The sequence below is a fragment of the Trachemys scripta genome, chromosome 10, assembly GCF_013100865.1.
Source record: "Trachemys scripta elegans isolate TJP31775 chromosome 10, CAS_Tse_1.0, whole genome shotgun sequence".
Taxonomy (NCBI): domain Eukaryota; kingdom Metazoa; phylum Chordata; order Testudines; family Emydidae; genus Trachemys; species Trachemys scripta.
The window spans coordinates 63,545,813-63,573,334 of record NC_048307.1 but is presented as its reverse complement, the minus strand read 5'-3'; the positions used below and the strand labels follow the sequence as shown (position 1 = coordinate 63,573,334).

Here is a 27,522-nt window from a genome sequence, read left to right as displayed (position 1 = left end):
TGAAGAATATTCATTTATTATGGGGGGGTTTGTTTAATAAAGTTACACTGAAAATATATTTGCACACAAGAATACATTTATGAACAATTCAAATGTCACTATAACACAAAGAAAAATACCTCTTATTATAACTTTTTCCCCTAAAGGCTTTCTTTACCCAATCAAAATCGAGGGCTAAATTAATCCTTTACAGGAACACATAGATGTTATTTATAGATGCACACTTACACACACAACTTAGGGATCAGTTCTGCAGCCTTGCTGCAGGCAAAACTTCCGTGGCAAATTTGCCTGCATTGGGACTGCAGAATCAAGATGTAAGTATCATAAAACTTCAGTCATTTTATATAGTTAAATTTGCCAGTGATAAGTGTAACTTTCTCCATAAATATTTAATCAAATCTCTCACACTTTATCTTAACAAGTATTTACAAACTGTACACTAAAGATCCAAGCATCCTGCATAAAGGTGACTTCAAGGATATATTGTTGCTACCATGCTACAATTTACACAGAAGGAATATGAAGGCAATTGCTAGTTTTGCAAGGCTTACACCTCTTATTGATATAATTTAAGGAAATTAACCTGCAGAAGGCAGAAGAGGTCAAATAATTTCAGTGCAATTAGTCAGTGAAATTACCCATTCATGACTTGTAAAAAGTACACCACGGTAATCAGTCTGAAAGGCTTGCTTTTGAATCAATTATTTAGTTCTTTAAGAACTGTATCTTCATTCCACGTTTGCAGGTCATCATGTGTTGGTCATCTACTGGTGATAGGAAGAAGTTGCATAGGGACTTTCCTCATCCTCCTCTCTGTAGGGGGGGAAAATTAACATCAGTCAGTTTAGGAAGATGTATAAGTGACATACATCTCTATCAGGAAACTGCTGTCATAAAGCAGACACCCACATCTATCCATGAAGAAACACAATGATCTCACCACTTTCTACAGCTGTAGTTACATTACTATGTATATTGTATAGTAATACTATAGATACTAAGTAATGGCTTCAACAAGAATATGAAATTGAAAGTAGGTTAAAAAAAGCAGTAGCAGCACAATATTCATCATCAGAACCTGTGCTAGGAAACAGGAATAGTGAGCAAAACTCTACACTCGCTACATCCCCAATACTGCAGGAAGCAACCTGAGGAACACGTGAGTGCAGAACCTGTCCCATTTTCAGTGATGTTGCTCTCCCTTGCCTTCCTAGATCACTGGTGTGAATGTGAATATTCTCGGAAAGAGAGTGTTGTACATTATTACTGTAGGAGCTTCTAAGCACTAGTGTAATACAACTGGGATCCTGGTGCTAGGTACTGTGAAAACACGAAGTAAAGACAATCCCCAAAAAACTTACAGGGATACCCTCTAAGGCTATCCAATGTTGGGAGCAGAAAGAAGCAAACCTGTAACCCAGAATGATTAGCTGAGCAAAAACCTCCATCCTACTCTGGCCAGCTACTGAGTTGGCCCTCTTCCTCTACATCAGGGGTCGGCAACCTATGGCACGTGTGCCAAACACGGCACGCGAACCGATTTTGAGTGGCACGCAGCTCCCTGCCACGGTCTTGGCCTCCAGCCCCACTCAGCTCCCCCGCCCACTGCTCTCCCCTGCGGGGGCAGGAGGCAGAAGCTTGGTTCTGCGGCAGCCAAGCTTCCCCCTCCCCTGCTTCTTCCCCCAGCGGTGCTTTCCTGCCCCGCCTCCTCTCCATCCCTGCGCCAATCAGCTGATGGCCCTAGCGAGGGGGAGGGGGAAGAGCGGCAGCATGCACACAGCTCCGTAGAGGACACAGAGAGACGTAGGGACGGAGCCTGGGGGAAGGGGATGGAACAGGGCATATCCCTTCTAGCCCCCTGCCCTGAACCGCTTAGGGGAGGGGGCTGGGAGCAGCCTCACGAGCCGAGCACCCCAGCCCTCTGCCCTGAGCTCCCCCACCCCAAGACACACCCATCCCTCTGCCCTGCACTCCCACAGCCCCATCCCTCTGCCCTGAACCCCCCCACACTCAGCTTTCTGCCCTGCACCCCCCACACCCACCAACCCTCTGCACTGAACCCCCTCCACCCCAACACACACCCAGGTTTTTGCCCTGAACCCTCTCCCCCAGCCCTCTGCCCTGACCCCTGAAACACCCCCCCCCCCAGGTTTGGGGTCCCGGTCGCAGGCCCTGATCAGCCCTCTGCCGGCCTAGGTGAACAGAACCCCAGGCTGGCAGTGGGCTGAGCAGGCTGGTGGCGTAAGATCAGCATTTTAATTTAATTTTAAATGAAGCTTCTTAAACATTTTGAAAACCTTGTTTACTTTACATACAATAGTTTAGTTATATAATATAGACTTATAGAAAGAGACCACCTAAAAACGTTAAAATGTATTAGCGGTACGCGAAACCTTACATTAGAGTGAATAAATGAAGACTCGGCACACCAGTTCTGAAAGGTTGCCGACCCCTGCTCTACATTATTTGCAGACCAGGGCAGAGGGATGAGGTTTAGCTTCCCCGCCCCCCCAAACACACACACACACACACACACACCCAACTTCAGCTGGAGATCAGAGAAGATGTGAGAGATATTTTAAGCCCTCTAATACTGTCTAGTCGGAGTATTCCCTTTTTACTGGGGATAACAGGCTGAAAGGTTACATTCAAAAATCAAAACCCAGTCTGAAGAGTAAATTATAGACAAAGGCAACTGTTTCAATGATTTGCACAAACCCTTACATCTAGAACCACTTTGATTATGAGGGGAAGGATAGCTCATTAAAATTTTGACCCATTTCATCTTGCTGGTAAACATAGTAGACCTTGTTAGCTTTCAAATTAAAAATGCAACAGCAGCTAAACAGGATATGAGTAGGAGATCCCGGGGAAGAAAACTTCTTACTATTTTTTCTGTGCTCCTTAAAAGGAACAGACTATAGGACACTACAAAGTAACAGTTTAGCTGCCCAAGTGAAAGCTTGTCTCCCCTAGGGTAGAGGCTGTAGGGCTCACCTTCAAGCCAGCAGATTCCTCGGGGATCATTGTGGTTTCCAGGGAATCCTCCAGAGGCCAGGGCTTTCTGCATTGTCCAGAGGCACTGTGGAGGCACCCATGTTCCCTTCATTGTGCAGGGATAGAAGGAACAGGCTGGGCCACCTTACAGACTATGGTCTCTATCCTGCAAATACTTGTCTGTCTTCACTGCAATTAACTCAGGCTGTTGTTCAGGTTTTGCCCCTAACCCTGCTCCTGAATCATGTAAAATACTGGTGCTTTCAGTCTGGGCCAGCTGGGGAAAGATGTCTCGTTTTTAAAGGGACAGTCCTGTTTTTGGGGACTTTTTCTTATATAGGCGCCTATTTACCCCCCCCCCCAAAATCCCCTGTCCCGTTTTTTCACAGTTGCTATCTGGTCACCCTATGCTCAGGGGTTTGACTAAACCACCCCCACAGTGACGTAAGTTACACCAACATAAGCATTTGCATGCACAGTGCTATAATGGTGGAGAGCTCCACCCGGAGACTGCATATTTATTTTATGCTCTTGTAACTTGTGGCACATGGTACCTGAGGCAACCCAGTCTTACTACCATCTGTCAGTCTAATGCCACGATTCTTGCTCCAGCATAGTCTGTATCAGTGACAGTGGCCTCTCTTTCAATAGTTTTCTTATGTCATTTGTTGTCCTCCTTCCACCAGGGGTTACCCAGACTGTAGCTCCACCTCTCCTGCTTTCCCCACTGGCCAGCAGAATGGTGCAATACATAAAGGAAGTCTGCAAATTACTATTTTTCCTACAGTGCACCAAAGGAGATTTTTAATACCGCTCAGTGCTTTCCCTAGGACAATATGCCTATACTCCTCCCTTTACCCTGGGCTGTATGCAGATAACATGATCTAGCCTTAAATCAGCAATAAAAGAAAGACTGTCAGTTTTCAATGGAAGCAAAAGCCAGAGATCAGGCTCTATGGCCTAACTAAACTATATAACCAGGAATTAATATATTGCACTGGTCAATATTACTAGACTGCCAGTCAGTATCACAGTGGGACAATCTAGGACAGTAAATGAGATGGAGTTAAGCTAAAATGGAAAAAATAAATCAGAGTTTGAAGATGTTTCAATCTCGCATGACTCAAAGACAAACACTTCTCCATAATGTTAAAAGACACGCTCTCAAAGTGAGATGAACCATCATTAGGAAACAGGCTGTTTTTCAGTTTGGAAGCAGTTATCACTTTTTTTTTTTTTTTTTTTTTTTTTTTCAAACTTTTTGAAGTGTTTGTACAGAAGGCACAACTCAGTAATACCGCAGCAAGATAGCTGAGAGAGCAATTTATTCAGCCCATAACAACTATTAAGTGTAACATGATGTAGGTATTCCTAAAGAATAATTTGAGATCAGATGCTGCATTTTTCTAATCCTAGCACAAATATTCAAATGAAACAGCATCCAGATCTACTACATTCATCTCTTAGCCACTGAAGCCTTCTAAGATAACCAGTGAAGTCCTTGCAGCAACTGGCTTAAAGCGGCACTATGAAGTCTGCATGTGCATAGCTGCTCTGAACCCAGGTAAATGCAGTACAACACAAGGAGGATGCTTTCTGAATAAACAATGTCCTTCCATAATGCTTTGACTTCTGCCATGTAATAAGGCTCTCTTATGCACCATCTGTTTTCAAGTAGGGAGGAAATACACAAATCTAAGATACATTAGTAAACAAATTTTAATGCTGATTACTGTTTGTTCAGGTTCTGTAATAAATAAGCTTCAGTTACAATTACTTCTAAGAAGTCTAAACATCTGCTGGTGTCACTTTTTTTTATTTTGAGAATGTATTGTAGGCTATGCTGGAAATTATAATTTAAGATGAGAGCATCTGGTATAACCTACAATCTAGGGGTCGGATCCAAAGCCCAGTAAAATCAAAAGGAAAATGCCCACTGCCTTTAGTGGGGTGAAAATCAGGCCCTAAATCCTACTTATATTATTTCTGCAAGTAGACCTGGTGATTTCAATAATTTTCCTGCCTGAGTCCTGCAAGTAGAATTTGGTCATAAAAATTAATCCACTCTCTTCACTAGTAAAATACTTCTCTTGTTTTGTAAAAGTTGGGCACTGGCTCCTTGGTCATATTTTTGCTGCACTAGAAAGCTCTGATACTGCTTTTGTTGATGGTGGATGAAAAACAAATGAAAATGCCACTAACAAAGTTGTATTGGATGTTTGCGGTCCAAAAAACCCAACACAGTAAAAATTGCTCAGGGGAGGTTTGGTAGCAGCAGCAGCAAAAAAGAATTAAAAAAACACACACTGCAAGAAAAGACCACTCACTGCAGAAAATTATAGCTGTTCTGAGGCAGTGTGAGGAGTCTATACACACCCATGTGACTCTGAAGGTCAGAAGACTCCATCCGACAGAACTGGAGTTTTTTGACCTTCAGGGCTCTCTTCCCTTGGATTGGAATTATTCTTACATATTGTACAGGCACTTAAACCTTGTATGCATACATTAAATTTACTTTTTAGGATAAGATACATCCCTCTTTGGATTTGATTTCTTCATGAATCCTTCCAGGTGGCCAGACTTGTGTTCGTACGACTTTTATCCAAAACCCAATTACATTAAAACCATTTAAAATGGCTGCCACTGTGTAACGATGGCCATTTTAAGAATAGTTCAGATTCTCCACCTGATCAAATCCCCCTGCCTAGACAGCTTCTCACCGTCCTTTCCCCAACTCCTGGATACATCCTCCACCCACTGTTTCTCACATGCTGGCATAAGGCTCCAAAGTTTGAGTTGCAAAAATTCCAGGAGAAACAAGATGGGGGGGGGGGGGAATTTTACTGGGGAAATAAAAATTATGAAAACCTTTTTAAGTTGGGGAGGGGGGTCTGTAAACCCCTTCTTTAAAAAATGAAAAAATGATTGTCTCATTAAGGGTTGGTCAGTTTCTGTTACAGAAATATATGCACAGTTCTGGAGTACCTCCATATCTAGCAAAATATTCAGAACTTGAAACCCCTTTCTATAACTATCCTAAAAAAAAAGCCACCACACCTATAAGCTGCCAATGCCACATTAGGACATGAATGAAGTGTATTTTCCCCATTGCACAGAGCTGTTTTCAGAGGGAAAAAATGGTTCCAAGGTGTTCTCTTCTTCTTTTTTTTTTTTTTTCCCCTTGGGGGGAGCGGGTTGTGAGGTTTGACAATTGGTAGCTTGACCTAATAGAGAGGACTGGACAGGCAAGGAGCTGTCAGTCCTGGTAATGCAAAAGGGTCTATATCATGGTCCCATAACAAAGAGAGCTTATTTTTTATCCCAACTGATGTGGAACCAAGTTATGGTACTTTAAGGCAGAATGCTGACAGCTACAGTAGAACTCTCAAACATTTGAAGGTATCTTTAGTCAAGAGACCAATAATTTGCTATGGCTTTTTAAACAGAGTAAATTGCAGCACAGAAAATGTTGCCAACAACTTCAAACTGTATATTACTAACACAATGACTGACAGATGAAAAGCTAGTGTAAATATTAAAATGTCTGAAGAAAATCAGTCCACCTACTGTTTTTGCTTGATGAAAATGAGTCACAGAAACATATGTAAGGAATATTACAGAAAGGCATAACAAAAGAGCAATGATGTAAATATACTGCAGCACAAGTACCCAGCACTAGCTCAGTGCCAAATAGTCCGAAGATTGTTTTTTTCAATATTTCTAATATTAGAAATTACATTCCATAATTATCTGAGATCCAAAACATCTCTTAAAAAGTTACAATGCTAAAATTGGCAACAGTAGCCTTATGACCATTGCTTGAAGGTTTAATCATGTCCTAAAAACATTATTTCAGTGTGAGATCACACATTCCAATGCAACTGCATTTATTTGAATGTGCTATCGCATATTCTGATAAAGGTATATACTGCGCAATCATTTAAATAAACAGCTGCATGAAATTCAATATAGAGTTCCAGCAACATGGACATGTCTAGAAAGTGTCCAGCCTTGGTACATTGTTAGAAAAGTAGTAGAAAAACATGGCTTTTTTTTCTAATTGGCATTTAAGATCTGCATGGACTCCTTGTTACCAAAAAACCTATTTGAGCAACCCATGCATTTTTGTTTTTAAAGTAGTTCAACTATTTTTTTTTCCATGTGAAAAATGCCATTCTCCTCTTTCCCCCCCCCCCCACCCCAAGCTGGATAACTCAAACAGTTAAAGCACTTTGATAAAAATTTATCTTTGGGCCAAGAATAAACATGAGAGATTTCAGCCCCAAAGGTAAATTTTTCAAAAAGTTAAACATCTGAAAATAGGAACTTGGAATGAAAGAGGCTCTTAAACCTTATGGTGTCACGATGTGGCTCCATAACATTGAAGACAAGAACCTGCAACCCTTATTCACATGATAGTCCTACTGACATCAATGGGAGCTGTAGATGCTCTGCATGGAGAAAAGAATACTCTTATTAAAGACTAAGGCAAAGCATCCATAATGTAGAATAACCAAGGAATACTACAATCCAAGGATAGTTATATACTGTAGTTACCATCAAGGTATGATAGGGAACCATAAGTCAGTTAATTAACAGTGAAATGAGAACTATGCCACAATCAGTTTGCAAATCCGCAGCCAAAAATGGGCAAGGGGTAGCATTGTATGTTGATTCAGAACTGGGATAAATCCAAATGTCAGACTGATACCTAATAGATTCTTGAAAATGGAAACACTGTAGGCCAATTGCCAAAACTCAAGCAACCAAGACAACAATACACACAATGTCGTATCGAACAGCAGGTAAATGTCACCATAATAAAGTCAACCAAATAGAACATTCATCCTGAGCAAGGTATGAAATGCAATCCACCTAAAACTTTTTCCAAGGGAACATTTTAGTTTAAATTTCTAAGTATTCCACAGTCCAAAAGCTGAGTACTATTTAAGCCACATATACCCCTCCCAGAAGGGGAAGTCTCTTCTGAAAACAGGTACATCTGCTCTCTAGTGGGAAGGGTCTGCAGCCTTGTGAAGAGGGGAGGCAAGCACAGAATATAGGCTAGAAATTGCATAGCTTTTTCCCAGTTGTGCCCTACAACTGACAGTCCCAACTGCACAGTGTTCACATAGACTGGCCTGACTGGACAGGGAAGGAGACAGCATTGACATGCTAGCTCCATTCCATGAGACTATGGCTCTTTCTCAAATTCATTTGCTCTCTTTAGTACCATGCAGTGGACGGGAGCTTACAGCTCCTAAAATTGGTGTTTGGGGGGGAAAAGATACAAGTAGGTCTTCTCCATCCTGAACTTCTATTTTAGTTAGCTTCTGTGATCTAAGTGAGATGAGGAAAACCTGATTAATTCTGAAGTATAAAATGGAAGCTAATACAATGAGTTCCGGCACATTGCCTACAACAAACAGATTGGGTACTAGTCAGGAGCCAGTGAAAAATAAGGCTGAATGCTGGTTGAGGCCTCCAGTTTTCAATTGTAAATGACCTTTTTACTGGTAAATTCTACTGAAAGTTGGCTAGCTCAGGATTTAGGGTTTGCTTACACCATGACAGTGACATTTTGTGTGAAAGATTTATTTGTGTGCTCCCAAATAGACCAATAGCCCAATGCTGCAGAACTTACTTAGGCAAAACTGAAGTCAAGGGGAAGTTTTGACTAAGGCCTGTGTGGTATTTTCACAAACTAGATCAACATTGACACATAGTAACACCTCATGAAATAAGCCCCTAAAATGAGAATGGGGGTGAGCATGGGAAAGGCAGCTGAACAGCAAGGTGGAGTCTAAACACTTTGATGCACTTTACTAATTAAAAAAAAAAAAAAGTAAATGTAGCAAATGTAAATGCAACAGGACTTCTCTCTCAGCCAAAGTAGTAATAGAGCACAGCTTACTTCAGCCAAGTCTGGAGAAAGACAGAGCACCTGCTCTCCTCCCTAGAGAGCTTTCCTTGCTGATTCTCACTGCCAGACTTAGTGCCCAGCCCCCACAGCAAATCCCTCTCATACCACAAATGGGGATATTAACTGTTAACAGCTGGCCCAGAACACTGAAAATCCCTAAACTCAGGAATAGCAACTGTGGTTCTACCTTTACCTCAGGGCCGGCTCCAGGCACCAGCTTGGCAAGCAGGTGCTTGGGGCGGCCACTCCAGAGAGGGGCGGCAGGTCCAGCTATTCGGCGGCAATTCGGCGGATGGTCCCTCACTCCCGCTCGGAGCGAAGGACCTTCCGCCGAATTGTCGCCGCAGATCGCGATCGCTTTTTTTTTTTTTTTTTTTTTGGCTGCTTGGGGCGGCCAGAACCCTTGAGCCGGCCCTGCTTTACCTGGAAGAAAGGGATTAATCCCCTCCCTGTTAAACTCCGAAAGGTATTTTTTGTGTTCGTACAGCTTCTAGCACAATGGGACCTAACCTGATTGTGATCTTCAGGCGCTACCAACCCATAAATGTTTAATAATTATAGAAATCTTGCCAATTTTTTCCTTACCGAAATAGATACAGGTATCCTAGCATTTACAATATTTCCTTATCTTTCTGTTCTTGCTGAAGGGACTATCTTGAATATTTTAAATCGGGGTTTCTCAAACTTCATTGCACCATGACCCCCTTCTGACAACAAAAATTACTACAAGACTCCAAGAACCTAAGCCTAAGCCCCCGCACCTCGGGGGTGTGTGGAAGCTTGAGGGCCTCAGCCCTGGGAGGTGGGGCTTGGACTTTGGATTCAGCACCGGGGCCCAGCAAGTTTAACAGCCCTGGCGACCCCATTAAAACAGGGTCCCGACCCATTTGGGGTCCCGACCCACAATTTGAGAACCACTGTTTTAAATGATCTAATGCAGTGTTTCCCAAACTTGGGACGCCGCTTGTGTAGGGAAAGCCCCTGGCGGGCCGAGCCGATTTGTTTACCTGCTGCGTCCGCAGGTCCGGCCGATCGTGGCTCCCACTGGCCGTGGTTCGCTGCTCCAGGCCAATGGGAGCTGCTGGAAGCGGCGCGGGCCAAGGGACATACTGGCCACTGCTTCCCGCAGCTCCCATTGGCCTGGAGCAGCGAACCGCAGCCAGTGGGAGCCGCGATCGACCGGACCTGCGGATGGGGCAGGTAAACAAACCGACCCAGCCCGCCAGGGGCTTCCCTACACAAGTGGTGTCCCAAGTTTGGGAAACACTGATCTTATAGAAAACATTTAGTTGTCTACATTTCCTAGGGCCACCACTGCAGATGGGATCAGAGAAAGTGGAGTAATACTGACTGGAGAGGAACACTTGTATTCTGAACTCACTATTGCATGTTCTGAGCTAACTATTTTAAAATGCCAGAAATTTATCACAGAGCCCAGTTCCTCTAGTTCCAGATAACAGGCCTACCCCACTCTTTGATGAACTTGGAAGCTGCACTTGGCCGGCAGATAGACTGGTCTTAGAATGAGACATTAATTTCTCTCTCCCCATTTGTTCACTGAAAATAAGTCCTGTTTAGGACCACACCAGAAGTATGATGTTAACTGAGTATTTATCACTTTTCCAATGTCTACAATTATGCAAGAATGGTCTGTCACTACAATTATCATCTCACTTAGCAAGCACTTTGTATTTTTATTCAACATCAGAGTTATCACAATATTCCATAGGGCAAGTCTCCTTGCTTTTTAACCACCACACTATTTTAATAATGTAGTCTTCACACTTAACTTGCTTTTGAGACTGGCTGGAATCCATTAACAAACCCAGGAAAGACTATATCAGCAGCAGAAAAAGCTCATTCTGTGACCAGTATGATTTAATACAATTTCTAAGGTCACTGTATGTTGACACTACAAGATTTTTCAAGTCAGTGCCTAGAATGTTCTTTACTGCATGCCAAGCAGAAGATGGCACAGTCATATGTACTGTCTGTCAACTTTCCTTCTAGCAAAGCATAAGTTCGCTAAGGACAAAGCAGTGCTGGAATTCAGCTATTACAAGTCAGTGAGCCCACTCTTACCTAGCTATCCTGAGAAGTACCACAGGATCTTTCATGAACTACCAGAGGACTATAAATCAGAAGTACTGGGGAATGATCGGGGTCCTCAGTGAACTACATGGGCTGAGGACTACCATAATTCTTATTTATGCACAGAGAGGTTTAAACTGTGCCCTGCTTCTTGCTGGAGGGGCTAACCAAGCAGAGGGATTCTGAGGCATTTGGCCTAGACAAGAAAGACATAAACAATGCCTTAGGAAGCATAAGGGGAGCCATACTCCTTACATGCTACTGACAACTTATTGGCACAAAAAAGTACCACAGGTACCCCAGTCTTGCACTCAAGCACAAGAGCTGGATTCTGTCTGTTGCCTTCTCAGGTGCTTTAGGCCTGAGTGAAGGTAGCCTGCATCATCTCCTGCTTCCAAATGTGCTCACATAAAACAAACCAAAAATTAGTGATAAATCTAATATCTTGCGACTAACATCCCAGAAAATGGTACCTCTATTTAATAATAGATACTTTTAGTCACTAGTTAGAGGGACATTCATTGCTCTGGCACCTGAGGCCCAAGGACCTCTAGGTATATTGTGTTGACAAGTTCTCAGAATATACTGAAATGGTCTAAGAGCAATATGCTGGATTGGAATTCTACCAAGAATAAAGGAAATGGCAATGAAAGACACAACATACAATGAATGATTAAGTTCATGTGCCATGGATTTAAAAATATTTATCTCCAATTCAGATCAAATGATCTTTCTACAGAGAACTAGTGTGCAGCAATGTCAGCAGTTACCATCCTCTCATGGTTTTTAATTTCTAAATTATCTTTTAGCTAAAGAGAAGCATAAATATTTCAAAGCCTTGTTTCCCCTATGGCTAAAGTTGTTACCAGTACTGTATTATGTAACTGTCCTCTTCAGTATAATATTGAGAGGTTTTCCTCTATTATTTAGTATAAAAACAATTGTAGTTCATATTTAAGCACTTTCAATTAAACAGTCAAGAAGTAAAATTGAAATGGCCAAGGAGCTAGTTTTATGAAATATGAATAAGAGCAGTTTCGCTCATGTGTCCCAGCATTCCATAGGTTGATACCCACTTACGGTCTAACACTCCAGTCCTAACAGAAGCAAACTCCCATGTCTATAAAGTCAATGGTAGTTTTGCCTGCACGCTGCCAGATCAGGCCCTTCCAAACATATTTCTTCAGAGTTCTGCATGCTCCCATGCCTTCCAAGATGGATGGACAGACATGATCTTCTTAGCACTCAAAACAGGACGCCAAATCTTCTTATTGTAGCCTCAGGCTAACAAACCACAGCATGAAGATCTGTACATAATTTTGCACTGGCCAATATGATAGGTTGTATGTGCACCTCATCAAATATACTTTGCACGGAGAATTGTGCAGCCTTGAAAAAATAAATGGCATCAGTCTATATTCTACTGTTCTGCAGGAGAATGATGTCTTATGATAGAGACAAGATTCAGCTGTAATGAATATCAAGGGGAATTTTTATGAAGGCCACTGTATATCTCTTTGGGTCTCGTCTCACAGATTAACTAAACACAGTTTCTCCTTAAATTTTGACCTGGGCTAGGCAATCATTGAAATAACAGCTTTCTACACTACAAGATGTAACTGATGACGCCACCATGTCACTGAATGGTTCTGAAGGCTCTATTACACTCTAACTATACTGGGAGCAATATTTTCCTGTTTTGTGGTTGTAGGTTGTGCATTGGAAAGAGATTTATGGACTTCCTGGATTTTTCCTGTTTGTTATTCGCCTAGCTTGTAAACAACTTTCCTAATGATTTGGTCCTTTCCCATTAAAAAACAAGTAAAAACAAACAAAACTGTGTTCCCACCTGAAGATGTCAAGTCTGGCTTTTTGCTGGAAGAATCTCTCTAAACAGAGATATAGGGATGACCAGAGTCAGCTTTCATGCCCACATAGCTTTACTCCATTTCCCACCACTGACAATATAACAGGGCCTTCAGCACCTCTACCAGATTGTGAAAACTACAGGCCTCTGGGAATTGGAAGCTGCCTTCAATTGCAGGTTCCACATGTGCTTGTGGTCAGCTGTAGCAGATTGGAGGAGTAAATAGAAGTGGAGGGTGGAAATAAGACTTATTTTCTGTTAGCAGATTTGCTCATTTTGTTCAAAGGTAGGATACCCAAATAAGAAACAAACTTTTCTCCACATCCATTATTTAGTATCTGCACTTCTGTTGTGTATATATTAATGTGTTCTGACCTCCAATGTAGCTGTCGGTATAACATACAATATACTGGCACCCAATATGGTGCATAGTTCATGACCAAGCTCAAGGACAAGCTTTATTTTCCAAGTTAAGAGCATCAGTAACAGTCATTACAGACTTGAATCCAAGCAGAGCTGTTCATTGTTACGTTAAGCACAGGCCAGGAAGCTTAGAATGTTTGTTTTAGTTACCGCAAAGAAGACTGAAAACTTGCTGATGACTAACTGAGGGCTTAACCCTGTATATCCACCCATAAACAGAGCTCTCCTTGAAGACAATGGGAATTTTGCATGAGAAGACCTTTCAAGACTGAGCTCTATACTCTCCCTAGTACTACGGTTAATGAGAAACTCTGCGCCAGTTATATGGTTCAACACCACAGAAGTTATTAGCTTTAATCTTAAAAACAATAATTTTCAGAAGTGCAAGTTATGGCTGTACGAGGGCAGATTTAAGATATACACCTTCTACCAAAGGGTAAAGGTAATTCAAGCTGCATATATTACGCCTTTCAGGGAGACTAGTGCCCCAAATGAACACTTGCACACATCACAATATTAATACATAAGTTTGCCACAGATTTTAGTGACCACACATTTTTTCATTAAAAACAAAATGGAAAGTTTTATTAAAGAGATTTTTAAATACATTAAAATGAAGACAACTGATATGTTACTTTCTTACTTCCTCCTTCAGGAAAGGAGAATGGAAAGAAAGCATTACAACATTTTTATAGTGCTGTGTATCCCAACTTGCACCTGCCACCCTCAGCCCAACACAAACTGCAGGTACAGAAGGACATCTGTACAGATTTCTGTACAAATGCTTCTCACCCACAAATAATGAACACCAGTCATTGCTTACAGCACACATGACAATGAGCATTCATTTGATACTTTAACCCCACTTTTACCAAGCATCCAACAGTTGGAACACGCAACATATCCTCAAATGCTTCTTCAGTTCATTGCGGTCTTTCTACATTTCTCTTTTGGCTGATGGTACTGGAACACTGTAAAGAAATCAAGAACCAATTAACAACTTCATATCATGGATCTCATAACTGCTCCCATCCTCCCTCCCAGTGAATGAGCTGAGTACTAGGCAATTTAACAGAATTTCAAGTTACAGGTTCTGTTCCCAATGTTGCATGTTTGCAGTTAGCTAGCAGCCAGGGTGTTGCTCATATATGCAGACAAGGATTTTTACAGTGCCTCTCTTCAAATGCGGTATCATTCTAAACTCTGATGTGAGGGAAACACTAAATATCCATTCCTCCTCCTCCCCAGCCCAGTGGTCATAAGGCACAAACTAAAAATCATGCCCCCACCCCCATGCCCTAACCTACTGCATTCACCCAATAGAATTCTCTTAATGATATTTTAAAGAGCTTACAAATCATCTATTGGTATCTGAATGTTTAAAAAAAACCATCATAAAACTTATGTCTGGATGTAATGCCCTATATCTTACTTAGTTGCATACACATTCAGAGTAGATGTTTTTACAAACCACACACATGGGCAAGATAGAATCTTTAGTGAATAATTTCTGGAAAATTCAATCCTACAAAGTGTTTGTTTTTCTGCCAGCCGGGGTAAAACTGGATAACAATTACTACACAACCTTCATATCCCTGACATCTGCATTATATGTGTTCGCTGCAGACAACATAGTAGATAACAGTTTGGGAAACATGCACTTAAAGTATACCAAGACAGGGCAAAAGCAGATGTGCAAAAATCAAAGGGTAACCTGACTATTTTTATTTTGCTTTCTTCCATGCCTCAGCACCGCCGCCACCACCATACAAATCCTCTGTCTTTCTAAATATAATCTTACATTTCTTTGCTTGGTGGCCAGAGATTGAGTAATAATTTTACGTTTATAAAGACCCCTGAAGGATCACAAAGTTCATAAAATACTGTATATATACTACTACTGAAATACAGTCACCTCTGGGGAGGATGGCAGCAGACAAATAGTGCACAGCACAACAATGGCTGTGGTTAAAGATCACATGGAATTAACATCCACACAAGGCATACAGTACCTTCAGGTTTAAGGTCTAATTCAAGAGACCACCTTCACAACCTACATGTTACTCTGTTTTCTGTTTAAGAACGATGAAGGGCTGTATTTATAGCAGAGACTGGTTTAAGTATTCCAAAGCTGAGACTTTGGCCACTAAGCAATCCTACAAAAGACGACTGAGGTCATTTCAAGGGGCATGGTTAAATGCTAGAATTTTTGGACGGTGATGGTTAATTGAATTCAAGTATTCATCTTGTATTGCATTTACATTAGGCCTGATCCTGCAGTGGCTCTGCCTGCAGAACTGTTAAGCATAAGGAATCAGGCCTAGCATGTGTAACTGAGTTTCACTATGTAAGAGTGCATGTGATAGAATTTAAAGTAATAAATAAATAAATAGGACACACCTTAAGGGAAAAAGTACTGAATGAGCAACTTACCACATGCCATGTCCCATTAGCCTGCATGTCACACTAGCCCAGGCATGCTGACAGGAGAAAGGTGATAGTTTTTCAAATTTTGGAGCCAATCCTCTGCTGCTGCTGGTGTCTTCTTTACTCAGACCTCAGATCCATTCTTCTACTCCCTGCTTCAAGATGCAGCAACATAACAAACATGTTGCTTTTCTTCCATCTTTGCAAACTGACATTTGAGTACATTCCAAAGCTGATGTACATCCCATAATCTCACATTATCTGAAAAGCTCTCTAGTATGTGCCAAGGCCATTTGAAATAGAATGTACAGGGTTAGTGTAGCTGAAATGTAGCATTTTTACTTATTTTTCACTTTTACCTTCAAATAAAAAGGTCTTCATTATAGCCATACCATACTAACATGTAATGACGACAGAGCAACTTGACTGAGTGGCCAAATTGTGCTCAAGGTCCCATAATCCATTGGGTATGATAACATTACAATGCATTTTGTTATGTACATAGCTCCTTTCACACAAACTGCATCCTAAAAGGCTTTATAGAGTTAAATCCGTGCTTTTTTTCCCACCCTAAATCTGAGAGGGCAATGATGTTCTATGCACAGGAGAAAAGAGGTTTTTCAGATAAAATTGAAGAGCTGAGAGGGGAAAAAAAATATTAGATTTTGCCAGGTGTCAGAAGCTGCAGAAAAGCAGGTTTCCTAAACAATGGCAAGATAGAGGCGGCACATGCTAGAAAAAAGTGAGGGAGAAGAGAGATTCATGCAGGATGTGAAAACAAGGATGGCAATTTTGAATGGGATCTTGAAACAGTGGTAACCGAGAGTTCTTTGGGTGGGATATGTAGGAAGGCAAGCAACACCATTCTGCACATGCTAGAGTCTGGAGAGCAATGACTTGGGGAGCTATGAAGAGGGTTCAGTAGTTAACAACAGTAAAAGCAAGCAGAGATGCAGACTTGGGAAGAGCGTTTATATTACTTACTCAAAACTCTCTAGGTTATATACAGACTGAGGCTACATCTACACTACGGGGGGGTCGATTTAAGATACGCAAATTCAGCTACGCGAATAGTGTAGCTGAATTCGACATATCGCAGCCGACTTACCCCGCTGTGAGGACGGCGGCAAAATCGACCTCTGCGGCTTCCCGTCGACGGCGCTTACTCCCACCTCCGCTGGTGGAGTAAGAGCGTCGATTCGGGGATCGACTGTCGCGTCCCGTTGGGACGCGATAAATTGATCCCCGAGAGGTCGATTTTTACCTGCCAATTCAGGCAGGTAGTGTAGACCCAGCCTGACAGAAGGCCCAATTCTGAACTAACACTGCTATAAATCCAGGGCAACCAATAAAAATCAAAGGGAGTTACTCTGATTTATACCTATGTAACAGATCAGATTCTGGTCCACAGTCTGTAAAGTGCTTTGGGGTTCTTTTGGATAAAGTGCCATATATGCTTAAGGCAACACTTGTACATTTAATTTTATCTGAACAGTACTGATGAAGGTCTAGGTGACTCAATACAGGTGAAATCCCACCTATATCATAAGTAAAAAAGTTACCCATTGCAACATTGTACAGCATGCTTATTTGAAGAATTGTAATGCCTCAACTGCTTCTAAGTTCACAAGATATCTGATTATACATTGAAACCCACCTGTGTGCACTTCAATGAGTGCTCATCTGTTTGAAATGCTGTAAGACTTACAAATGAGACTAGAAAGATATCAAATAAGTGCTCCCTCCCACCACATTGGGCACATTGTCAGGGCTGTAGCACCTGACTCCCATTAAAGTCTATGGAAGTTGTGGGGAGAATAAAACCCTACATGTAGCTCAGTAACATTAGCCATTAAATTTACATATTTATTCTTACTCTGCCTCCTAAATTAGCTTTTTCCTGTGACTATAACTGACAATCTAGTTTCTAAATGGAGGTTCAAGATGGAATCATATAATCAAGCTGTGCTTTTGTGCTTCATGCAGCATCATGACCCAAAAAAATCTGTACTCTTGTAATTTTGTTAACGATGCATACACAAAAGTGAATGCCGTTTGCCCTTTTTTGACTCTTTGACTGGGGAGAAAATGCAGCAATAAAATTTTGTTTTCCAAGCTATGATCCAGAAAACACATAAGGAAGCAGACAGGAACAGTAAAATGTGGGGTTTTTTTGTTTGTTTGTTTGTTTTTTTAAAAACAGTGATTCTGAATGCAACTACTTTTTTGTCGAGGTCCTGAAATGAATTCCCTCCTATACATTAACATTTTATTGTGGGCAAGGGATGTTAAAATAAGCAAAATCCTTGCTGGAGACCTGTGGTCTCTGTCAGCCCAGCTTAACTGCTAAGTCAACAACACGTACTCACATGTTAATGTCACCTTTTTAGCAGGCTTATCATGAGATTCATCAGCGGAGGCCATTAAGATAGCAATGTCCTGCACAGTGTCCTCAACCATGCTAAAGATGACGCAAGTTAAATGATGGTGGCAGATGAATACCATTAACCCATGAAATGGACAGGGAATCCAGATCTGTACTCCCCTAAATGTGGAGAGGGGTGGAAATCTGAATCCAATTTGGATTTCATGGCCAGACCTCCTATCCACACAAAACAGACCAAACCAAAACCTGGAGTCCAATCTCTGACTGGTGGAAGAGGAGATGAATTGGAAGTGTAGACGTCATATCTTATGGTTCAACTCCTTCTCAAATTCAGAATTGCTCTGCAATGGTTTATTGTTTCAATAATTGTTTAAAGGGGAAGGGCTGTGGAGATATCAGGTTTCTAATGGAAAACCAAACATTTAAAATGGTTTATTAAGCTATATTGAGTTTTTATTATGCTTCAGATGTTTTTTTCCCCCCACTTTCTGAATGAAAAGGTATTTCCCTTCTCTATTTGGTTTCCTTACAACTGCTCTTCTGTGAGGAAATTTGCAAAATGTTTTATATGCTTTGTTTATTTTCTGGTAGGAAAGAGGTATTTCTCTTTTTGATTTTTGTATCCAAAGAATGCAAGAGAGAGAGGTTTTTTTTTCCCCTCTGCATGACCCAAATCTGGCTTGGGGAAATACAGCACAACAGTGCAGCCTATGCCAGTCAAATATGCAGATGCAGGGCCGACTCTAGGCACCAGCAAAACAAGCTGGTGCTTGGGGCGGCACATTTTTAGGGGTGGCATGGCCAGCGCCAAAATGCCACCCCTAAAAATGTGCCCCGGCCGCCCTAGCTCACCTCCGCTGCTGCTGCCACGGCGCGCGAAACAGCTGATTCGCGCGCCGCTACTCGCCCTTCCTCCCAGGCTCTCAAACCTGGGAGGGAGGAGGAGATCCCGAGCGGCCGTTTTGCGCGCCGCTGCTCCCCCTCCCTCCCAGGCTTGAGAGCCTGGGAGGGAGGGAGAGAAGCGGCGCCCGCGCCCGGCCACTTGGAGTTTCCGCCTCCCTCCCAGGCTCTCAAACCTGGGAGGGAGGGGGAGACTCCGAGTGGCTGCGGCGCGGGCGCCGCTTCTCCCCCTCCCTCCCTCCTAGGCTTGAGAGCCTGATGGGAGGAGGCAGGGCTGGGGATTTGGGGAAGTGGCAGAGTTGAGGCGGGGCCGGGGGTGGGGTAATTAAAGAAGGGGGAGGGCGGCCAAAATTGTTTTTGCTTTGGGCGGCAAAAATCCTAGAGCCGGCCCTGTGCAGATGCATATCAAAAGATGGACAAGAGACTTAACAGTGGTGAGCTAAAGAAGAGAGCAGTTCAGAAAGTCTACCCTATGACACACAAGTATGCTAATCAGACAGGACTCTTAACTCAGAGCATCCACAGCCTTCTATGTGAGACAACGGACCTAAATACGCATCCTCAGGGCAAGGGAGCTGTGTGTAGAGTGCAGTGAAAAATGAACTAGACTCACTGGGTCGTACATGACAAGGGGTTTGTCCAACAGCTCAACACTAGAATTGTATTGCCAAATCCCCTCCTACAAATATTCTTACTGCTAGCCCAGCTACTAACTTTTCTAGTTGGTATTACATACAGCTCAGGAACAATGCCTGTATATTTACAGCACTAAAAATATATTTAATTGCACAATAAGATACTAAATTATAGAATTTAGGTGTCCCTAGCCTCTGTTTGCCAGAAGCTGGGATTAGGTGACAAGGCATGGATCACTTGATGATAACCTGTATGTTCGTTCCCTTTGGGGCACCTGCCATTGGCCACTGTCAGAGGACAGGATAGGATACTGGGATTGATGGACCTTTGGTCTGACCCAGTATGGCCATTCTTATGTAGAATTTTAACTCAGTTCATCTGATACAGCAGATTTGGTCTTGTGAGGTGCTAAGCACTAAGGCTGTAAGTACCACCCTGCAGCATTTGTAGTTTTTGAGAAGCCTGGACTCTGACGTGGGCCCTTGCCCTTCCAGGAGGAAACACTGATCTTGCAGCCTAAATGACTGCAAGGGCTCTTGCAGTCCAAGTCTCTCATTGGGGAGAGAAGGGAGATGCCTCTCATTGGTTGGTTAGAAAGGAGATGCTCCACCTCCACCTTCTGTTTCCTGAGAGCTGGAGAAGTAGATAGTTTCTCCTTCTCAGCAGCTGGCATGCCCTCCTCTTCGCACTGTGGTTTTTCCTCATGTACAATTTAAGGAGCAGCTCACCTGGGCAGGCAGTTGCCTGTATCTCCCTACTGAAGCCAACAGAGGGCTGGAAGGAACAACTTCTGCAAGGCTTGATATCTGGCTTCACTCCAAGGAACTACTAATGAATGAGGTTCCAAGGGGTGAACATGAAAAGTGTGGATGATTAGCCGTGGGGGGCACTAAGAGGAGGAGGAGAAAGGTATGTGAGAGGAGAAGGAATGATGAACCTCCAGGGAGCATGTATGGCGTGCATGTTTGATAAGGAAGGGCCAATCCCCCTATGGAAGTGGATTGTGTATGGAGATATGGGATGAAGCCACTAGAGCCCCCTCTTAGCTAAGAATACATCTTTTTCCCTAGTGAAGGCAAGGCCTAAGGGAAGGTGAATGTATGAGAGTGGTAAAGGAGGAATAGACAGCTACTAGGGGGAATGAGCATTGCTTGGGTGAGAAAGGAAAGCTGTATGAGATTGGGCACATCTACAAATGTGATTTGGGGGCCATTTCAGATTTTTGCTTGGGGGGCCTCAGTAATGTAGCATTACACACCTTCAGCTCCCACAGGGTCTTTGGGTGCTTGGTACTTTGCTGAATCAGAGCCTATATGGATAACCATCTACCAAATAAGAAATCTGTGTTATACCAACACTTTTTACACAACGTTATTCCTTCTCTGATTTATAGCCGGGGCTTAGATACAACTGTTATTCTAGATAGCTTCTTATACTATCCTAATCACCGTAGTATCCAAGAACCTTCCTATAGTCCATTACACGACATGATAAATGTGATTTGTGATGGGTGCTGCAAATAAGCCTAAATTAGAAAGATTATAGACATAAATATCACTAGTGTTTGTCCAAATGCTACAAAAAATAGGCTTACGAAAACTCAGATATAAAAAGGAGTAAGTGTTAGTCTGAAATTAGATGCTTCATTTTAAAGTCAAGTTTACCTGATATCTTCATCTTTTAGTTTCCTGGCTGCCTGTTTGGACAACTTAATCTGCAAGTCCAGTCTATGTAGAAAATCTTTGGCAGATAGTTCTTCGGGTGCAGCAGGTTGATTGTCAGGTTCTTGAGGACTGGGAGAAGAAGAACTACTCTCTTCCTGAACTGTTATTGGTCCTTCACCACAAAGAGAAATGTCAATAATTTCATTCTCAGGCGATTCCAGCGAATTAAGTCCATTGAACAGTAACGGCTTCTCTGATATAACTGGAATATTCAGAGTTTTCCTCAGGAATATACAGTCATTGGTAAATAGTTTATTTGCCCTTTTTATTTGTTCCATCTGGAAGAGAGAAGAAAAACAATTAAATTGAAGCAGTACTGATTTCTGTAAAGTACAGAATGCCACCATCCTCAAAATACACAACAGTCAAGCAGTTTTATAAGTGAGGACTTTCCTTGAAACAATTACTTTGTCTTAATTTAGAATATAAAAGGAGCTATTGCATATAGAGCATTTATTCTCAACTAAGTTCTGTCTTGCCATTAACTCAGCCTTTTTGCTTTGCTTTCTTTGTCCATGAACGAGGCTTTATGCTACTGGAAGTCTCCCTAAGGGTATATTTTTTTGTTCTACATAAAGAAACTTTCCCTAAATTTGAGTATTCCATTCTCTTCAGAACCCAAATTTAGGCCACCTTTGCTCAGCAAAGAATACACAATAATGCAGGAAAAAAGCTGCATTATTTTGCATTCATGTTGGGGCCAGTCTGAGAGAGCAACCCCCAGAGAACTGCCTAGATTACTTAGACCTAAAGTATAAGTAATCCCAGCATGTGAAGGTGTTTAGGACTTCAGGGGCACACTAAGATGTTTAGACCATATAGCTGTCTGCCTATCTTGAAAGACCCACAAATAGTGAACTTCATGGGTTTTCGAGAAGTCAAATGAATATGTTTAATCTGTGGTGCCACTCCCTGCTTTGGTGTGTTTGGTTTTACATAAATGCAGAGATCTCTAATTAGGTCCTGAATTTGGTCCCATATTTTGTGAGCACGGTAGTGTAGGTGGTCACTTCCTGGCCAAAACCAGCCATTGGAATTCTACAGCGTGAGCAGTGGCTACCCTCCTTATTTTACACAATCAATTTATACAAATATCAAAATGCAGTTTGGAGGCCTCACCACTGGGTGCTCCATCTTGATCTAAGTAACCTGCCCATCACACAATAGAAACTGACATCTCAGTGGGGCCCATCTTTCTACCATTATGGGTAGGGGCCCCACGGATTCTGCCGCTGCAGAATTTGCCGTGATAGTCACCCATAGCTGCACAACCTCAGCTTTCAGTTTTGTTTTTAATTGTTTCTAGCCCTAGAACCTTAAAAACAGGAACTAAATGCAAACTGATGAAGTGATAACTGCAGAGAGCCTGAAACAACAGCTCTGAGACGTGTGAGCTGCCTCATTCATCTCTATCAGGGCCTTGTGCTTCCCAGGAGTTCATGGCTGTGGAATTTGCCATTTTCTAAGATATTATGGAATTTAGCATTTTTGCACTAGAATCTGACATTCTGCTACATCCAAGCATGTGAAATTTTATTTTAATCTCCCTACCTTGTTGGGACCTGCCTGCAACTGCCTCTTGCTCTCCAACCTTCCCCACAAGGGAGAGTCAGCTGGATCACAGTGCACTCCCTACACTGCTCCATTTCACTAGGTAGTATAGGTTGCAAAGCCAGAGCTGAAGCCCCAGCGAACATCTCAGGGCCAAGGCCCCAGAAACCAGAAGCCACCAAAGCATACAGAATCATTTACTTGCTCGATACCAAAATTCTGATTACACTGGTAACTGGAAGGCATGACTTTCTTTAAAGGAGAAATCAATCTACAGAACTGTAGCACAAAGGCTGAAACCCAATATGTCTACCATGACTTGCATTTGTAAAGGGACTAGCAAAATGATAGCTGATAAATAATGCACCCTAAAGCTGTTTATCATGCTTCACTGTAACTCTGCCAGTGATGGTTTGTTCTTCCTCCCTGGAATACTGCTTAAGAACATCTTCTTGTGGCCCTTCAGAGAGCCCATGTATTTTAGTGGTAGGAGTAAGGGACCCCTATGTTTTAATCTCCACTCTAAAATTCTGTGAGTAGTCTTGGGTACATCGCTTGAGAACTGATGACTAAGTTCAGTTACACTCACAGAACTTCAATGCCTCCAATAAGGATTCATAGGTGTAAATGTGAGTGGAATTTGACACTGTGACCTTTCCTATGCTGGGAAAATTCATAAGCATTTCTCTGCACTGGCATAGGTCCACCTGTGGTAAAAATAGGTGAAGTTTGGAAGTTGCAATGCAAACAGAGTACAGGTATTTTAACCTTAATGTTGTTCAACCCTGGAACTGGACAATCTGGTGGTAAAAAATGTTTTTTAACACAGCCATAGGTGAAGCTGTACCGAGGCAGAAAATGCTTATGAACTTTCCTATTATACATGCCCCCTATGTTTGGAGAAAACAAACAGTAAAATAAAAATACTAATAGTAGTCACTTATTTAGGGATGTTGCAAGGGATCAGGGTGACCAGCTGTCCCGATTTTATGGGGACAGTCCCAATTTTGGGGTTTTTCTTATATAAACTCCTATTACCGCCCCCCGTCCCCACATTTGCTATCTGGTCACCCTACAAGGGAATAATGTTGACATTGTACAAAGCACACATCTTCTTGGCTTCGCAGGAGCAACATTTAACAATATTCTAGCCATCATCCTTTAAATTCCCACAACGACGTACCCATACTCACTTATTCTCTTAGAATATTTCGACTAAAGATTTTATTTGGTGTTTAACAGAATCAGCTTGATAGATCTTTAAAAATATATTATTTATAAACATCAAAATTTTCCCAGATTACCAAAGAGATTACACTAAAGACCACAAACTAACATCTCCCCTCCGCCCCCATGCGATCTCTTGTCAGTTGTAGGCTTCGTCTACACTACATTACCCTTGTTCAGAACAGGTCTAGATGACAGTGACTGTCAACACTAGTGCTCCCATCATTGCTACAACCAATGGGAGCAATAAGGAAGGGAGCCATAGCAGAAAACTTTTGTTTACAGTAGGGTAGATAAATAAGGTCTTGGATATCCTTTTCCCTACCTGGCACGTGGATAGAATGGCAAGAGCAACTTGAAAGATACCTATGGTAGATAAACATGATGCCCCATGTTGTAGCCCGCACTCTTCTGGTGAAGGGAAAATATGTGGACCTTTTGTTTCCTTTAAAGACAATCAATACCTCTTCTTAAACAGCTGGAGGAAGTCATTGTTAGAGGTGTAAGTTCTTCATCCTCCTCACCCTCTCAAGAGATGAGGATGTTGCATTCACATCACTCTGAGCCCCTACTGAAGTAAGACCTGATCCAACTCCCAGCAGTCAACAGAAAGACTCTCTTAAACGTCAGTGACTTGGTTTAGCCCTATGAGGCAGAGCCGAGTGTGACTGGGATTGCTGCTAAAGCACTTTTCATTTTATAAGGCATATACAAAGATATTCTTTAATAAAAGTTGGTCCTAAGTTTCTATTTTAAAAAAATCTTCTGTTTACATTATGGGGGCGTTAAAACTCTAAAGCCTTTACTCAAGACTTGGTAAATTAAGAAGACTGCTAGGAATGTCTGGTAGATAGCAAATGGGAGTGAAAAATTAGTACTTACTTCTTATACTGTCACAATGGCAATTTAAATAGGGAGAACTAAAAAAAGGCACATCTTGACATCTGAAATTGAGGGCTAGATTACTATTTTGTTTCAGGTGTATTCTTTGACAGGTCTGGCTTGAAGTGTATTTTAAGTAATTTAAATCAAAGTTAAAAATTGAGCTTAATTTTTAATGTTAGTATTCCATGCTACAATGCCACTCTGAAATACTGAAGTTTCTATTTAGAAATACATTTATACAAATGTATTTTAATTAAATTGAACTACAATGCAGTAGTCCCAGTTCTGAATAAAAACTAAATTTAAACATTTCCAACACTATTTGTCACTAGATGTGAGAGGTTTTTTTTTTTTTAAATGTGTGAGAAAAAACTAAGTTACAATGGTGAGTGTATAAATAAACTAATGGCAAACCAGTTCAGCTTATTCACAGAGTCTTATTGAGTCAGATTCTGCTTTCATTTACACCAAAAAAACTCAGAGTAACTCCACTGATTTCCACAGCATTACTCCAATCAGTAAGGATTAATCAGGATTTGACTCAAAGTAGAGTTACTCTTCTTTCCAAAAGGAAATAAAGACTTTGACCTTATTCACAATGAGAGCCAAATATTGTTAATTATAACTATATATAAAAAGCTGTTACTAGAAGGTTTTTTGTATGTTTTCCCTTAGGGCAGCTGAAACTTGGTTTGAAAACTATTATGACTTGATGCTAGAGAGAGCAGGTGGTGGTTTGCATGGGTAATGTATAGCACAGCTTATGTATCATGGCTCTCACAAAAAAAAAAAAATTCTTATCTATGATGATCTGGAAAAGCTTATTAGAAACAACCATGTACAGGTTCCTGGAGCCTGCACAGTGGACTGGGCCACATTGTCATGTTGTAGATATTAATTTGAGATTATGATTATTTTTTTAAGGGATGGTTGTGGATTTATTACTGCAGCAATACATTTATTAAAGACTCGCACCTGGATGAAGAGTCCCCATCTATGGTCTTCTCTTATTCACAGCTGGCCAGGCATTTCTTCATCTATTCCTGCAACTTCTGCTTTAACACATGGCCAGGGAGGGACTGAGCCCTCCTCCATCAGAAACCACTGGCTCATGGAGGGCCAGGCATTAACTCCCCCATTACCTTACTGTCCCCCCAAACTTGCATGTGATGAGGAGGGATTTTTCATCTCTACACCCCCTTCTTCTCCCTTAGCAGTGAGCGAGGATTCTCACCTCACCCCATCCCTCTCACAACCTCAGATGGCTCACATCTAACCAAAGATTCCTGTCACTCTCCATCCCATTTCTTCTGGCTGACAGCTATGGTTGTCAACCCTCCAGGAGTCTCCAGGAAATAAAGATTAATCTTTAATTAAAGATATCATGTGATGAAAACTCCAAAAATACATCCAACCAAAATTGGCAACCCTACTCACTGGCTAAGGATTTCCCACACTGCGTAGCTCTTGTACCCATATATCTGGCTGGGTATCCCTCCTTCCCTCTCCCCCCCGCCCAGATCCCAAGTGGCTCATACCTCGCCAGCGATCCCTCCTCCTGCAGCTGCGCTGTCTCACACAGAACTGGGAATTCCTCCCCCGCTCCCACTGGTCTGGCCCATTAATTATATTCTGGTAGCTCCACATCACAGCTGAGTTCAGGGCCCACGGCGCTGGGCCTGCGCACACGTGGTGCGCTCGGGCCCGGGTTCGGGCCCAGCGTTTACACTGTGAGGCGAGGAGGAAGAGGAAGGGCTGTGACTCCTCTTCTACAAACGCGGGCCTGCGGAGATTAGTGACTCGCCCGATGGCCCAGGGACCTAGCCGCCTTTCTGCGCGGCGCCTCGGCCACAAGCCCATCCTTCCTCGCTCCGGGCCAGGGCGCCCTCCCCGCTCAGGGCTCGGGGTCCCCGGCCCTCCCCCCCGGCCGCCCTTACCGTAACTCCATACTTGAGCGCGATGCCCTGCAGCGTGTCGCCCGCGCTGAGGCGATGCTCCAGGTAGCGCTCCGCCAGGGGGGCCGCTACGCTGGCCGTGCTGCCGTACGAGCGGATCTTGGTGCGGGCCAGGCTCTGCGACAGTTCGGCCTCCGACTCGGACTCGGAGCCAGAGCGGGCGCCCGGGGGCTCCTCCCGCAGGGAGAGCGGCACTGGCGGGAACTCTGCCATGACCCGCGCCTTCCCCTGGTCCGGCGGCTCCCTCAGTGCTGCGCGAGCTCCGCAGCAGCGAGTCGCGCAATGGGCATGGCCGGCTGCAGGGGAACTCGAGTCACCGCAGCGAGGGGCGGCTGAGACCGGCCAAGCGCCGATGACACCACAGCAGTCAGGGCAACAGGAAAAAAGTGCGCGGCCTCAGGTAGAATTGCGTCTACCGTCTGCGCACGCGCAACCCCCTGCTGCGCCTCTAAGGAGCATGCGCGAAGCGTACGCGCATGCCTAGTAGAGAAGTGAAGCCCAGCTGAAGGTTCTGCCCTTCGCCCGGA

General features: G+C 42.7%; 1 protein-coding gene across 3 annotated transcripts; it reads right to left on the bottom strand.

Annotated features, from left to right (window-relative positions):
• On the bottom strand, positions 1-27,427 carry LYSMD2 (LysM domain containing 2). 3 transcript variants are annotated; one of them, XR_004647455.1, is made up of 4 exons: positions 26,978-27,427; positions 21,318-21,655; positions 15,738-15,886; positions 13,879-14,275 (listed from the first exon to the last, which is right to left on the bottom strand). XR_004647455.1 is itself a non-coding variant. In XM_034784039.1 (3 exons), the coding sequence occupies exons 1-3, from the start codon at positions 27,206-27,208 to the stop codon at positions 768-770; spliced, it is 618 nt and encodes a 205-aa protein (XP_034639930.1). In that variant the 5' UTR covers positions 27,209-27,427; the 3' UTR covers positions 1-767. The 3 variants fall into 3 exon arrangements, 1 of the variants encoding a protein (XP_034639930.1); XR_004647456.1 differs by having other exon boundaries at positions 15,738-15,883; XM_034784039.1 differs by lacking the exons at positions 13,879-14,275; positions 15,738-15,886 and adding an exon at positions 1-816.
• Positions 27,428-27,522: the final 95 nt, after the last annotated feature.

Excerpts from the sequence above, each read along its gene's own strand:
- LYSMD2 (XM_034784039.1), bottom strand. The coding sequence starts at position 27,208 with ATGGCAGAGTTCCCGCCAGTGCCGCTCTCCCTGCGGGAGGAGCCCCCG. Across the intron at positions 21,656-26,977 it reads CGCTCAAGTATGGAGTTACG|ATGGAACAAATAAAAAGGGC; the intron begins GTAAGGGCGGCC and ends TCTCTCTTCCAG. Across the intron at positions 817-21,317 it reads CTAAAAGATGAAGATATCAG|AGAGGAGGATGAGGAAAGTC; the intron begins GTAAACTTGACT and ends CCCCCCCTACAG.